Here is a 15,725-nt window from a genome sequence, read left to right on the forward strand (position 1 = left end):
GTGTTAGTACAGCACGAGACATGATGAGGCACAGATCCTTATTGGAGCTTCTGTGAACTATTTATTTATTTAGTATGCTGTTCATTAAAAATACACTTCCGTGGTCTTTTTTCTTTGATGCTTCAGTAACTTCTGTGACTGTCACTGTGTGTGAACTAGAGGAACATGATACTCTTTTTTTTTCCTTTCTTCCTTGATGATAAAGATACTGACGAATCAAGAACTCGGGGCTTATCCCATTGAATCCATTTTAATACCACATCCGAGTGTTAGGTCATACCATTTAATTGCTTCTTGCTCAAACCTCAACAGCCGGTTCTGCAGCTCTCCAACAATTTTCTTTTCCAAACTGCACCACTGCAGTGTAAATGTTAGACTCTCAAATGACACCGGACAGATGGTTTTCTAAAGATCTCGATACATTACGCCCTCTATATCGGTTGCTCACCTGATACACATCTGTATTAAAGAAAGCTATTGCCTTTTTTAAAGCATGCTATAATCTCTAGCAACCATGGTGCCTAATTGCTCATTAAGTTGTTCCCTTCTAGAACCTTCTGTTTTAAGCCACTTACTTTTATCTGTATTATTACCAGTAATAGTTTTCAGTGATGAATGTAGACAACGTGATAGTAATTTTATGGTTCTCCTGGTGTGTGACCCCTCTGTCTTAGGAGGAAGACACAGGGTGAAACCACTGCCTTGCAAATAAGCAGAGTGATATAAGATGCCTCTGGCAGGTTTCTCTCCAGAGCTTGCTTTTAAAATAAACACTTTCTCTCTTTTCCTGCAGCACTGCTCTTGAGTTTAGAACTTTTCCTTGCATTTCTAGTTACGTATACATGGATAGGGAGATGGATGGATGGATGGATGTAGCAGGCTGAGACGGAGTCTTGGGGTCAACAGTCCAACACAAAGACACATAGCCAGGGACTGAAGGGTCAGACTTTGCAGTGTACAACACTGAGCAGATCATGTGTAACTTCCTTTTCCTCCCTGGTATGTGTGCTAGTCTTCAGGCACTTGAGTGAGTGCATTAGGGTTCTTACCCAGTTCTGCTACAAGTGTTTTAATGCCTGTTAGCAAGTCATTTAATCTCACGTGTGCCTCTGTTTCCCATTTGCCAATGAAAACTGTAATAGTTCCTTGCTTCACAGGGTTGGGGAAAATCATTTTTATCACATTTGTGAAGTAGTCCCTAAATAAGGAGACGAGCACATAAAGATTTAGAAATTAAGGGTTACAATAAAAATGTTATGTGGGCCCAGAAGCATTGTCATTGTGGAAGACTAAAAGTACTTTTACATCTTTCGGTGTGTTCTTTTTACAGATGGGTTGGGGTGATTTGGGAGCTTTCGGAGAGCCTTCTAAGGAAACTCCTAACTTAGACCAGATGGCTTCAGAAGGGATGCTTTTCCTGGATTTTTATACTGCCAACCCCCTCTGTTCTCCATGTAAGTAAACTTGAGTTTTAAACTAGCATATAAGCATGCCACCTTCTGAGAAGATTGGGATGTTTGCCAGCACTTGACATGAACTAGCAACCAAACCAGTGATTACCCTCAGGGCAGAGTTTGGATTTGGTGCTTTGATCTTGCATTTTGCTTCCTTTTTATTTACGTTTTGATGGGAAAACCTACAATCTTCAGTTCATACCAAAGCACTGTTTTAGTGATCAAATCAGTCCAGCTAAAGGATTTTTTACAACATTACGGTTTAGTATTCTAGCCTCAGTCATTGCATTTTTTCATCTTTCTTATTTTGGGATAAACAGACAAAGCAGTTATCTAAATTGTTGCTGAACATAGTTTGTCTGATTCCATTGGCTTTGGTGAGACTTTCATGCAAGGAATGGCAGCAGGTTGTGCCCTGTTTTTCAGCCTGGTGGCTTGCAAGAGTCTTGGGGAAGGGACAAGAGATAAAAGAAACGTTTGGTTCTGGGAGACACAGATATTTTTATCCTTATTGTTTTTTCTCTGGGGTGGGGGATTTTTTCTTTTATTTTTCCCTCAAACCTGATTGTCAGCCAAGAACTGAAACAAAAATGAGGAACAGGGGTTTTCTATTTGCGCTTTCATTTAGGATATCATTTGGCGTTGTGCTGATGACATCCTTGCTCAGAAAAGGCATTTAAAATATGCTGAAGTCCTGATAAATCCAGTGGTGGTACTGCATATGCTAAACATCTGTTTGATTGTTTCCTGCAGTCAGGACCTGACTTTTATTGTCAAAGCTGGAGCGCTTGTTCTTCACTGTTACATGACTTGTTTCAGGCAAGCTTGAAAACTTAGCTTTAAGCATGTAATCAGTTTGTGTTACGATTTCCTCTTGCATATATATGTCAGGTATTCCTTTTAGAATTACTGGGTTAGAAGGGCTGCTACATTGACTATTGAAAATAATCACTCTTCAGCAGTAGCTGATTTAATAGGGGGGCCAAATTTCAGTCAGGTTTGTCCTGGAATAACTCAAATGGTGTCATATCAGAATCTGGGTATCACCATGTCTCACTGGAGAGGGGAGTTGCTGCCTGTTCTGATGTGAGTGATCTTAGTAGCTGTCTGTGGCAAAAGGACACCAACATGCTTTAGTCAGTGCACTGTCCTCAGCCTTAATATAATAATATTAATATTAAGAAGAGAATGGATGTAAAATAAAACATTTTTTGTTGTTATTTTCAGCAAGGGCAGCACTGTTGACGGGCCGTCTCCCAGTGAGGAATGGTTTTTACACCACGAATGCACATGCCAGAAACGGTATGGGCTTCATTCCTGATTTGTCTTCCTCTCTTGATTTCCCTCTGTGCTTTGTAGGAAGTTTTGCTTTGAAAACAAAGGCTTGGCTCAGTGGTCTTCCTTTATGGATCTTCCAGAGTGGCACAGAAAAGATTACCATGCTAACTGCTGGTAATAAGCGTGAAATTTATTGCTTCCTCCTCATCAAGCAGAAAACCTCCTCAAATGAAGAGACATAAACAAGGCTGGTTGATCCATTTGCTTCTGTTGGCTGAGAAGTGCTTCCTCTGGGCAGTCTAATTGGTGTCTGGTGAAAGAAAGTCACGTGGGGTGTATGTTAACACCCCGGGTAAAGAACAAGCTGCTTACAGTTTTATTCAGCAGCCAGTTTTCTGACTATTTCGGCCCTGGCAGTTTCATAGCACCGTTGTGCCCGTGGTGCTTCTAGGGAACCTTACCAGTTTATAACCAGTTCTATAACATCCCTGGGTTGATTTTGGTTCCTGTCATTGGTTCCAGCATGACAGATGCCACATGAGAGCGCGCGTGCTTGGGCAAGAATCAGCAGCTACGTACTGATTCACACTGTGTATCAGCAAGCGTGCTTGGCTATCTCTGTCCTAACCAAAGTTACACCTTAGATTCTCAAGGACCAGAGAACCGTGGGCTGTGGGAGACATCATTTATTTCCACTCCTGCAGTCTGAGCAAGTTTATCAATAATTTGATTTAGGAAAAAAATACCTTCATTTTAGAAAATCTAAAGCAAATTTGCAAGTGTAAAGGCAACTCCAAGGCACTCTTAAAGCACTTGCTTGCTTTATGACCCCCCTCTTTCAAGGGTCTTGCCTTCATTCTGTGACGGCAGCCCCCTTTGTTCTTTGGCTGTGGTGTGCAAGTGGGTGGAGAGCTCCCTTTGATCTCCCTGAATCAACTTGTTCTCTTCATCTTGTGGCCTGAGAGGACTTCCAAAGAGTGATACTGCCAGGACTTCAAACTAATCGCTATTTCAAACAGAATAAAATTAGACTAGACTAGACTATTTCAGTTGGAAGGGACCTACAACGATCATCTGGTCCAATTGCCTGACCAACTCAGGGCTGACCAATTTTAAGCATGTTATTAAGGGCATTGTCCAAATGCCTCTTAAACACAAACAGGCTTAGGACATCGACAGCCTCTCTAGGAAGCCCATTCCGGTGTTTGCCACCCTCTTGGTAAAGACATGCTTCCTAATATCCAGTCTAAACCTCCCCTGGTGCAGCTTTGAACCATTCCCACAGGTTCATGTTCCAGTAACAGTGTTTCTAATGATGCTCTAATATTTGTAAGAGTTGGGAAGATTATTTTTGTGTTTTACGCAGCATACACGCCACAGGATATAGTAGGAGGAATCCCAGATTCTGAATTACTGCTTCCAGAGTTGCTGAAGAAAGCTGGCTACATCAATAAGATCATTGGCAAATGGTAAACTTATTTTAAGATCTCTTGCTTTGAGATTTCGGTATGCGTGTGTATGTATTTTGAAGAAGCAGAGCAACCAGAACTGCAGGAAAAAAAACCTGTTTTGAAGCTCTGATGTCTGACTTTTGAAATCTGTGGTGGATCTTCCCTCCCTGCTGTGATCAGTTTCTGAACTGAGTGTTATCATTACGACTATGTACATATATCTTCATACAAAGAGTTGCAGGGTTTTTTATGTATATACATGTGTATTTATAAACCCTTCAACTCTTTGTGCTTTCATCCACGTATCACACAATTTAATCACAAGCCACCAAGATGTTCTGTTTGAACTTGCCTTCAGCACCTACGTGCTTTTTATCTTTGGCCCCTGCTAGATGTTGGTTTTGTTGTTAATAGGGTAGACTATGTTGTGAAAGCTTCTTTTTGGTGGGGTAGAAGTGTGTGGTATGGAAATAGAGATGCAGACATCTCCAGGGCTACACTGAAGATTGTTCATCAAGTGTGTAGAAGGTCAGGTTGGATAGTGATAGAGTTGATCAAGATAGTTGGTACCACGTGTTTTAGAAGACCCAGGGGGCTGGTCCAATACTCTGTGAATATTGTCTTTGGACTTTATGTATTGTCCTTGGACTTTATGGATTTTCATGGAAGTACAGTATAATCTTTGTAGAGGATACAGAAGAACTTCTGAAAAAAACAATGTTTTGCAATGTCTGCAAAGAATCAGAAGGGAAAAGCCTGAAAGGTATTTGGATCAAACCAGAATGGTGAAATTACCAGTGTAATAGTTGAAACTGTTGCAGTTCTAACATTCGAATTTCAGATGTGCTTGTGGGCTGTAATGCAATCCCCTGGGGCCTGGGGATCTCTGAACAGTTGATTCACAGTTTGGAACAGTGCTATAATAAATAAATGCATAAATAGCAACTTCAAAACTACATAGACACCAGAGGAGTACTACTGGGTTAACAGAGTAATTGTTAATGAAGAGACTTCGGACAGGAGTAGGACTGGGGGGGGATACTGTTTAGGAGAGTAATGGGATACAATTTATTTAAGTTTTTTTAACAAGTTAGAGAAGAGCAAGTTTGAATTGTGGTTGGAATCACCGATGCTGCTGAAATTGGAAAGGAAGCAAACTAACCTAAGACAGTGAATTATTTATTACCACAAATCCAAACAACAGAGTGGCCGTGAAGAATCGGATCAGTGGGCTGAATGCAATAAGATGCAGTTCACTGCTAATAAATGTAAATTCATACACCCAGGGAAAAGAAATAAACAACGCAAATACAGATTGGTTCCAGGCAGTTATTTGGAAAACAGCAGATCTGGAAGGACCTGCAGCTGTTGGCAAGAAGCAGACTAAATCTGAATGTGCAGTGCGCTGTCATTGTGCACCCAAGATCTGTTATCCTGGACAGGACTAGGGAGTGATACTGTACAGTAACAGTCTCTATCATTTGTGCACACTACCTGCTTCCTAGAAAGGTGCAAAGAATTGCAAAGTACAGTAGTTAAATTTGAGTCTCATCCTATCCGTGCGTAGAATTTTTAGGGCTTTTAAAAATTTTTATGTTTTCCAGCAGAAGATTTTTATATCCTTTCAACATCCCTTTTAAAAACTTTTCAGGGTGTCCTGTGACAGTGAGTTCACAGTTTAATTATATGTTTGCAAGTCAAGTATTTTCCATGACCGGTTTAGAATTCGTTGCATTTCATTAAATATCTCTATTTTTCTTATTGTGACAGGGAGAGAATAATCAGCATCTCAGTAATTATTTTATACCTTTTTCAAGTCTCTTCCTCTATAAGTTCTCATAGGGCTTTCATAGAATAAAATATTTTTTCATGTCCCCTCTGGTAGAAAGAGCCAGGAATAGCTTTGTATTATCATGTATATAAATGAGGAAGGGGTAGAAACCTGCAGATCAGACTTGCAGTTTTAATTACATCACCAAGGTAGGATCGTAGCTGGAATGATGATTATTTCCTTTCTAACTTATTTTGTAATAGCTCAGAATAACACCATGGATGATTTTACTTCAGGTAATGCATTTTATGCCCCTTATGTTCAGAAAGTGTGCAGAGGGTGATGGCACAAAATGGACAGGTTGCAGATGCAGGCTTGTGAGTGGAAGCTGGAGTGATTGAATAAACATTAAGCTACAAAGATCTGCTTTAGAGACTGGGAGAGAATGGGCATTCTGTATATTTAAGATAGCGTAAATGAAGGAAATGGAGAATTTGCAGTATAGAAGTTGGAGATTAGAGAGGAGTTTCATCTTGAAGTTAAGGATGGAGAAATTTCAAGCTGCATAGTAGAATGGTGCTGTCATCAGGAGGAGCTAAACATGCTTTATGTTCACATGTGAATGTAAAGAACTCATTCTCATTTACATTCAGGTCTCTCTGTACCATTTTGGCAGCATGACTACTCCATAAAGGGAATGCAGGTATAATGGTACATTTCATGAGCTTTACCTTGTGTTTTTACAGCTTAGTGGTATAAAAGTGACTTGTCATGGATCAGAATCCTTAAGTAAAACATCATGTGCATCTTTGCAATGGCTTTGAGCTGTGTAGTCCATCAGCACAGATCATTGAGACAGCATGAGAGAAGACACCAATAGAAGGAAATAATAGAAAACAAAGTTTGGACAGTAGACTAAAATGTGATATATATAAGCACTGAAGTGAGTCTGCATGGATGCGCTTGCAATAAGTATGAGAAAGATCAAGACAATGCTCTGCATTCATTTATTTGATTAAAATGTTTGAAGTTTTTCTTCTTAGGCAAAGACTGTTTTCTTGCATGCCATTCTGATGAGCTTATTATTTGCTTCTTTGCAGTAGAATTTTAACTCATCTGTTTCTTTTGTTCCTAGGCATCTGGGTCACAGGCCCCAGTTCCACCCCCTGAAGCATGGGTTTGATGAATGGTTTGGATCCCCGAACTGCCATTTTGGACCTTTTGATAACAGAGCACTCCCCAATATCCCTGTGTATAGGGACTGGGAGATGATTGGCAGGTAATTCAGCTACTTGCCTGCTAATGTTATTTTCATTGCTTTCCCTGCTGACATTACAGTGCTGGAAGATAAGTGCTAGCGTAGCAAGCCCATTTCAGTGAAAAAGGGTTGGCAAAGAGAGCAGCTGCTTCAGAATCAGAGTTACAGACTCGGTTGGATGGGCAGTGATCTATAGGTACTTCACCCTGTACAGAGGACTTTCATAGCATGCCAAGCATTGGGAACATCCTGCCTCATATATGATCTGAGGTGCTTACTACAGAGTGCCCTGAATGTCCTGCAGTTCAGCAGTAAGCCAGTGCAGGAAAGATGCTTGTAAAAGTTAATCAAACACATGAACAGCTCTCCTGGGTCAGGCCCAAGGCCCATTTAATCCATTGTACTCTGTGATGACCACTAGTAGTGAATGCTTATCGAAAGGGTGTAAGAAAACAGATATGTGGATAACTGTCGATAATAACAGATATGGGTCCTTCTCTTGTATGATTGTCCACCTTCCTAAGATGAAGGTTGTGTCCAGATCTTTAATATCCACTGGCTTAACTTCCATGAACTTGTCTTGTGTCTCTTCTAAACCCATTTGTATTTCTGGACCCTACCACATCCTGTGCCAGGATCTCATCTCTTGCTTTGCCCTCATACTTTTCAACAGGACATCCCTCTAGTCTGGGGATGGCCAGTATCCAGCCTTACAAGGCCTGGGTGGTGGTTTCCATTGGAGCTAAGACAGAATTAAGGGAAAGCCTTGTGGGAAAACGTACAAGGCAGACAGAAACAGGAAGGTATAGATTAACCGTCAAGAGGTACGTGAATTTCCCATCTAGGAGAGGAAGCAAGGATAGACCTTCCTGGGGGAAGAAGAGATTTTGAAGGCAATGCTGGCAGCAAAGGGTACTCGAGCACTGTTGCCTGGGCAGTGCTTGCTGCTTCTCAGTTGTGATTATGGCACTCTGACTTTTCCACTTAAAGCTGAGACAGTACAGACCTCCTTCTATAGCATGGAGACTCAGAGACTCGGCATGGTAGTTGACTACTAAACTTTATTCTAAATTCCTAAACTGCTTTTAGTAGGAATCCTGTCTTCCTCATCTCTACCTTACCATCTAAATTTAAAGTTGAAGCTCATTAAATACAAAGCTAGATGTTTGATTCTGAGGATTAATAAAAGTCTGAGTACCAAGGCCAACCTGCAAGTTGCACATGGACCACCTAGGGATGTGACTGCTTTAGAGTGCTTCCCTCCCAGAGACGTTTGCTTATCCTGTTGTGCCCTAAAGGCTTCCTGCAATGGTTTCACTCCACTACTTCTCTTGGAAGCTGGTTCCATTCTGTCCTGAAAGACCTCTTTATTCCTTCTCTTCCTGTTTGTAATAACCTTTTGTCTGTTTGCATAACACCACTCTATGCTCCAAGTCTGCAGTCTGTGCCATTCTTGTTCATTCACTTTTGCACCAGTATCATCTTATTTCACTCACTGTTACTCTCCTGAGGACTGCTCTCCACCCTTCTTTGTTTAATTGCTGTCTAAAGATACTTCTAACATAACATTTTCAAAGCAGCCTAAGTTCTAATTCAAGGATTGCTCTATTTCACTGAAAGTTGTTGTGTACTTCTGCAAATTTTACTCGCACATCAGAGGGCTCTCTATTGAGTGAGTAGTGGCATAAGATCATTAAGCATACTACTCCTATTCTAATAGCTTAACAGTGAAAATTCAGTGGCTCAGGTTGTCCAAATCTTGTAGTCATTAATTCAGATCTACCCATTTCACTGCTTTCTCCCATAAGAAAAAATATGGTGACATTCTTTTTAACATCTGAAGAGACTTTGCTGAGTAGCAACAGTGACCTGCTTGTGTAAGTAATGGAGAGGGGGAGAGGAAAGCCTTTTTATGTCGTAGATTCCTCAGGATTGATTTTTTTTTTTTCTGATTCATTTTATCTTAAGATATTATGAAGACTTCAAAATTGATCTGAAGACAGGTGAAGCCAACTTGACTCAGATCTACCTGCAGGTACTGTCTATTTTAATACTGGTTTCTAAGCCACAGTGACTTTGTGCTTCTTTTTTTGGAGAGATTTAGATGGCCGAGGATGATTCTGTTAAATTCATTTTTATTGTTGTTTACAGGAAGCCCTCGATTTTATTAGCAAGCAGCAGGCCAGCCAGCAGCCATTCTTTTTATACTGGGCAATTGATGCTACCCACGCTCCTGTTTATGCCTCCAAACGTTTCCTGGGCACTAGTCAGAGAGGACTGTAAGTCTTGTTTTTGTGGGTATTGGTTTTGTTGGTTTTGGTTTTTTTTAATTAATACCTCATGCTGCAGAAACAGAAAACCTAAGCAATGTTTATTAGATCCAAGCATATAGATCGTTTCTCAAAAGTGTGTGGACTGAAATACATTATTTAGTGTGGACTTTTCTTGGATTGTTCTTTAATAATTTTGCTATAATCTGAAATGAAGATCATGTGACTAAAATGGGGGAGAAGGGGGAGTTGAAGCTCCTTTGCCAGATATGTGAGTAATGAAGTGCTGTATGTGGCACAGATGATTTTTTGGAAGGCTTTTGTATCATTAGTGCCTGTTTTAAAAGCCTATAAATCAGACCAGCAAGTAGAAAAGCATGCATGAAAAATGCAATTTACAGGAGGCAAAGAGCTCTGTAGATATTGTGAGCCTTGCTTCTGAGAATGCAGTTTCAAACCAGCATCTATAAGCAAAACTATGTTATTAGCTTCAAGTCTGTGGCAAAGTGGCTTTTCCTGTATTGGAAAACTTTATAGCTAAATTTTTTATCCCTTGATGATGTCTGTCCAAGAGTGGCTTGCATCTGAACAAATTTCTGACTCTTAATACCCAAGAGAGGTTGTTCTCTCCAGGTAGGAGACATGGGGTTTGCAGTCACAATGGAAAACTTTATTGCAGTACCTGGTGCATAAGAGAAGTATTTCTGCAGCACACGGATGATTTACCTCCACTAAAAGCGTTGTGGCTGATTGCAATGCATTATGCTGTGTGACACTTTTCCTCTTCTGCTGCCTTGAATGTTTTGCATCTATTTTTGACTCAGATATGGGGACGCTGTGCGAGAAATTGATGATAGCATTGGAAAAATCCTAAAACATCTTCAGAAGCTGGGAATCAGTGAGAACACTTTTGTGTTTTTCACCTCTGATAATGGGGCTGCTCTCATTTCAGCTCCTAAACAAGGTGAGTCTCAGATGAACAAACCTGTTCTGGGGTTGTGAAATCAAGGGTTAAATCTCTATGTCTGGGGGCGAGAGAGACCTGTACCTGGGGTTTTCCTTTGTGCAGTTAGGAGAACCCTCAAAATACAGAGCTTTTATGTTTAGAGTTAGTTTGTGTTTATTGATTCTGGTCACTTTTGGAGGAGGTATCCTTGGCTAAATGGACTTTTGGCCTAACCCAGTGTGGCTGTTCACCTGTGTCCATTTCCACTTTGTGCTCCACAGTCAGGGCGTGAATATTTTTTTGATTTATTTAGGACCAGGCACAGTAACTTAGCAGGGTGTTTACTGTCCCTCTGCCGAATGCACATTTGAGCTTTGTGAGTAATTACAGACAGTTCAAGAGTCGTCTTTAGCTCTTATGAAAAATATTAAGAAGAAAAAGTATTTTTGTTACTTCACATGTTTTCTTTTGTTTAAATGATTGCTTCTCTCAGAGTCATTGCAAATTGATATTATAGCCCACTCTCTTCTGTTTGGAGGCAGGCTGTCTCGTGGTTATTGGACCACAGAGCAGGGAGTATCCCGAGTTCTGATTTCAGCTGAATCGCTGTTTGACTTTGTGTGACCTGGAATGAGTTGTGAGACCTCCCTGTTTGTTCCTCAGCCAGCTTAGCTACAAGGCTGGGCTAAAAACCCAGACATTCCTGCAAAGCACTTGCTATCTCTGAGAGTGAATGTTCAGGGAATGCCTGATTATTTTTCTCATTCTCGTATCTGCATCTAATACTGCTCTGCTGTATTATGTATGTATGTATGAAATGTATGTATGAAAAAAAACCCCACTATTTCTGCCTGAAGAGTCAGATTTCCTTTAGTTACGAACAGCAGTTAACACCCTTAAAGGGAAGGAAAATGCCAGCAAAGTATTTTCTGTTTGTTTGGGGTTTGTTTGTTTTCTTTGTTAGGTTGATAGCAAGTTGTGTTTAGCTGTCACTTTCTCCCTGACCTGAAAAGACACTCCTAAAATGCCATTATAAAGGGGTATTTAAAAAAAACCACAACACACAGACAAAACAACAACAACAAAAAACCAAAACAACTCTGGACATGTTATTTGAAGAAGCATTCATGCAGAAATGAAAATTCATTTAAAACTAGCCTAAAAATTTCCTAGTTGACAGTGTCCCTTTGAAATATGATATTGGCATATCGTGGGGTTTATGGCTTCTTTCCTCTCTCTAGGAGGAAGCAACGGTCGTTTTCTGTGTGGCAAACAAACCACCTTTGAAGGTGGCATGAGAGAGCCAGCTATAGCTTGGTGGCCCGGACATATACCTGCAGGAGGGGTGAGTGTCTGCTTTGAACAATTCTGATCAGTCTTAAGTGGACTGAAGTGAATGGAGTGGTTCTTGCTGGATTCAGTGGGCTTTGGTTCAGACTTTTAACATGCCCAATGTGTCAGTCCAGATGCTTGTCTAAACAAGGAGCTGAATGCTGCCCCTGGAGAAGGATGCCATTCCTGTTCATATTGCAAATTTGCATTTAGAGACTATGGTCACCGCTTCTGTGAGCACCAAGCTGTCTGGTCTTTTTGTCTTCCTGCTTTATTTAAACCCTTTACTCTTTTGGACCATAGTATTTTTGTGGGTTACATACTTGAACAAATCGGCAAATAAAGACACATTAATCATGTGTGTCCCAGTCTAGAGCAGGAGTGTGTTGCCCACAGACACTCTGTGTGCCCTGAAGTATCAAGTGATTTGACCTTCATGGCTCTTGCTTTGGTGTTTGATAGAAGTTCCACTCGGGGAGGTCTAGATACCAGACTGGTGCTCTTTCCTGCCTGTACGCAAATTCAAATATGATCACAAATAATCCTCCAGTGGCACTACCAGCCTCTCTTGTCCCACTTCTCATTAAAGAAAGATGCCATCAATTCTTCTGCAGGCAGGGTTCACAGTAAATAATACAGGTTTCCTCCCCTTTGTGAACATCTCTCATCCCTGAAGAAAGTGACACTTCATTAACTGGGCACTGTACTTAAGACTGCAAACTATTTATAAATAAAACATTTTTCTAAGTTGCATTCCTTTTTAGTGGTTTAATTGAGTCAGGATGATGATAATTTATCATTTACATTTAGGAAGAAGCCATCAGATAGATAGCTTAGTTCTGTAGCTGAGGGCAGGAGGGTAGTTTGGTTTCATCATTTTTAAAGAGTTCACAAAACCTACTTAGGGATGTTTTATTATTTTTTTAATTTGAAATGAAAACAGTCTTTTTGTTTAAATTTAAACATTTCCATAAAGCCTTTACAAGCCAAGTACAACAGCCTTGGGGTAACATATGAGAACATGAAACTGAAGCTGTTTTGTTTTCCATGTCCAAACTGAATAATGTGCTAAAAGTAAACATGCATTATAAATGGGGACAAGTAAATACCAAATTTAAAAATTCTTTCCATTGTAGTAACTCTGAGGATAATTAGGAACATGAGTAGAGAAATCATTGTGCCTGCTTATTTTCTAACTGTAACTGGCTGGTACCCCTCTCACAGGTAGCCTTTTGCACGTAGTGCGGTGGCGAAGCTTTATGTGGTGCAAAACGTTCTCAGTAGCCCAGTGTGATGCATGGCTTCCTGCTTGAGGCCACAGCTGAAGCTGCTCTTTGAATTCCTGTGAACAGTCACTTCTGTGCAGAGTTAACATGTTTGCACAGGAGGGTGGACTGATCCACTGATGGGCGCCGTACTATCATGAGCCCATGCATGCTCAGCAAGCTGGATAGTGTGCTTAAGGCTGACTGGGGCAGGCATGCGACCGAAAATCCCCTCCTCCACCACTGCTATCATCCTTGGCACTTGAGCACGTGCTTAACTTTAAATCCTTCCTATCCTGGGCTCCAATTTACGGTGCTGCCTGCCAAATGTCTGCACGTGCAGGTGTTACTCTCCCAAACGTCCTCTTGGACTCCACTCGGGTACCTTGGGAAGCCTGTTCTGAACTCTGTCCCCAGGATGTGCTGCTTTGCTCTGAACTAGACCCCCATATGATGCTACTGATAAGCAAATACGTGATAGCTACTTATATGTCTTTTCTGCTTGTATTCTTGCCATCGAGGCTCCAGCGCTGGTACCCACAGCAGCACTGACCGCAGGTGAGAGGTTTGGCATTGCTTCTGTGTAATACAGCTCACGCTATGTCAGCCCGTAGCGTGCCTGTAGTTATCGCTTCATAGTTGCCTCTTTCACTGACATAGTAGGTGAAGAGACGTGTGCTTGCTAGTACATTTTTGGCTTCTCTTCTGTATCTTACAGAGTCTGTAGCTTCAACATCTTCTTGACTGCGAGTTTAAACTAGTCAGGCTAAGTCCTGTGTAGTCCAAGTAGCTGTAAAATGTGGGAAAACTGCTTCAAGCTCTCTCGTTGCTCTTTCTTTTCAAAAGAGTTGAACGGAACAAAGGCGTGGGAGCCCTGAACCAGGGTGGAAGCAAAAAGCTTCTCAGGAGTGCCAAGCACAAAACTTGAAGGGTCAACTCCTCCTTCCTGCGCTGGGGTTGCTCCCAGTGTAATGGTTGTTCCTTGCCAGCCATGGACGTTTTGAGGAACAGGCAGAGGGGCAGCGGCCATTTCAGCTGGCACAACTGCAGCCAGAAAAAGAGGACTGGTGGCTCTGTCCAGTGAAATCCAGTTATTGGGTGGAAGGCTCATTCCGACAATGGGATCTGGCAGTTTATTAATAATCTTATTGAAATATAGGATTGGGGTTTTTTGTTTCTATTAAAGAGTACATTTGTTTGCTTAAATAAAGGAGTACCTTTAAGTTAGGTGACAGGATTTTGAACACTTGACAGGATATCGATAGAGGTTAGGATAATTGGTGCAGTTGGCTGATTTGCAGTTTTTTGGGGGAAAGGAATGCCTTGGGAGTGCGTGTTGCTCTTGGCATCAACATTCAGTTAATTCTGGTCCCCCATCAGGAATATTTATTCACACACAAACAGCCTTTCTGCAGTTTCCTCCTCAGCTACATTTTCCAGGTGAATTCACAACAAATCAGCATTTCAACAATTCCCCTCATCACATCTGCCTTCTGGAAGGATCCAGCTGGAGAAAAAAAAAAAATCCTATTCTGTTGGTATTTGAATCCTCCTCCTCTCTTCCCTCACCCTCCTCCCCTTCTTCTCTCGTGCCTGCTTCCTGAAGGAGAAAAGAACATATCAACCCAAAGACAGCATTGCAACCTTTTCTTCACTATCTCCCATGGGGCGCAAATTGAAATTGAATTAGACAGGGATATCAGGTCTGCTCGCTGTGATAACTGTAAAAGGATTTTATTTAAAAACACCCTGACATTTGTTCACCCAGTTTCAAATATTTAGCTTTCCGCCTTTCCATTCCTGGCGGGGGCGACTTTATTAATTGTCGCCTTTGATTCAGAGTTAAAGCTTGAAAGCACTGATAACAGCAGTGGTGACTATTTCTTCTAGCGACGTGGCCCACAGCAAAAGGATTTCATTTTCTTAAAGACGTTATGTGTATACTGAGAGTTTATTAAAAAGAAGCGGGGGAAGGAGGGGGGAAAAATCCGTTCTTACGTGCGTAATACCGGCTGTTTCTCACTGATACGAGCAATATCTGATCTCACTCTTTTTTTTATATATTATTTATTTTCTCTGGGCTGTTGCCCTCTCTGGATTTTTCTTTTTCTTTTCTTAAATAAATAAATAAATATATGGGAAATGCAACTAGAATGAAAGCGCACTGTTGACAGGAGAAAATGGTAATTTTTTTTATTTTTCTCTGAAAATACTTCAAAGTTTTATATAAATATTAACCTTTTTTTTTCCCCCCTTCTTCAATGTGGTGCTGCAGAGCACAGATAAATCCAAGTGGCATGGGCATTTAATTTCCTTAAGAAGTTTTCTCTGCTTCACAGAAAAATGTTGTCTGAGACCAGAAATGTAATTGGATGATTAGAGAGAGTCATCTACATCTGGTTATGGTTAATAAGGGTCAGTACAAGAAGACCATGGTGGCCCCACAGGATTGTCACAACGCCGTGTATAAATTAGGTGGTATTAGAGGCATGAGTCTCAGGTCAGCGATTGCCTCTTTCTGCCTGTTATCAAAAGATTGAGGCGAGGGAATGGAGCGACAAGAAGAAAAGTGACTTTTGGATTTGCCTTATATATAGCGAGAGGTCTAATTACAAAAAGTCTCAGACACCAGTTTGTCCTCCTGCTCCTGACGTAGCAGTTGTCAGGGAGCAGGCATGTGCCAGATCTCCTCTTTATTAG

General features: G+C 41.0%; 1 protein-coding gene across 1 annotated transcript in view; it reads left to right on the top strand.

The window, feature by feature from the left end:
- The first annotated feature begins 1,330 nt into the window (after positions 1–1,330).
- The window catches only part of GALNS (galactosamine (N-acetyl)-6-sulfatase), a 42,677-nt gene continuing 28,282 nt past the window's right edge, over positions 1,331–15,725 (top strand). Inside the window, exons 1-8 of the mRNA XM_010292615.1 lie at positions 1,331–1,454; positions 2,682–2,756; positions 4,099–4,201; positions 7,090–7,233; positions 9,181–9,247; positions 9,364–9,491; positions 10,307–10,446; positions 11,670–11,773. Coding sequence (XP_010290917.1) covers positions 1,331–1,454; positions 2,682–2,756; positions 4,099–4,201; positions 7,090–7,233; positions 9,181–9,247; positions 9,364–9,491; positions 10,307–10,446; positions 11,670–11,773 — 885 coding nt within the window. The remainder of the gene's footprint in view (positions 1,455–2,681; positions 2,757–4,098; positions 4,202–7,089; positions 7,234–9,180; positions 9,248–9,363; positions 9,492–10,306; positions 10,447–11,669; positions 11,774–15,725) is intronic.

This window comes from Phaethon lepturus, unplaced genomic scaffold (assembly GCF_000687285.1).
Source record: "Phaethon lepturus isolate BGI_N335 unplaced genomic scaffold, ASM68728v1 scaffold12348, whole genome shotgun sequence".
NCBI lineage: Eukaryota > Metazoa > Chordata > Aves > Phaethontiformes > Phaethontidae > Phaethon > Phaethon lepturus.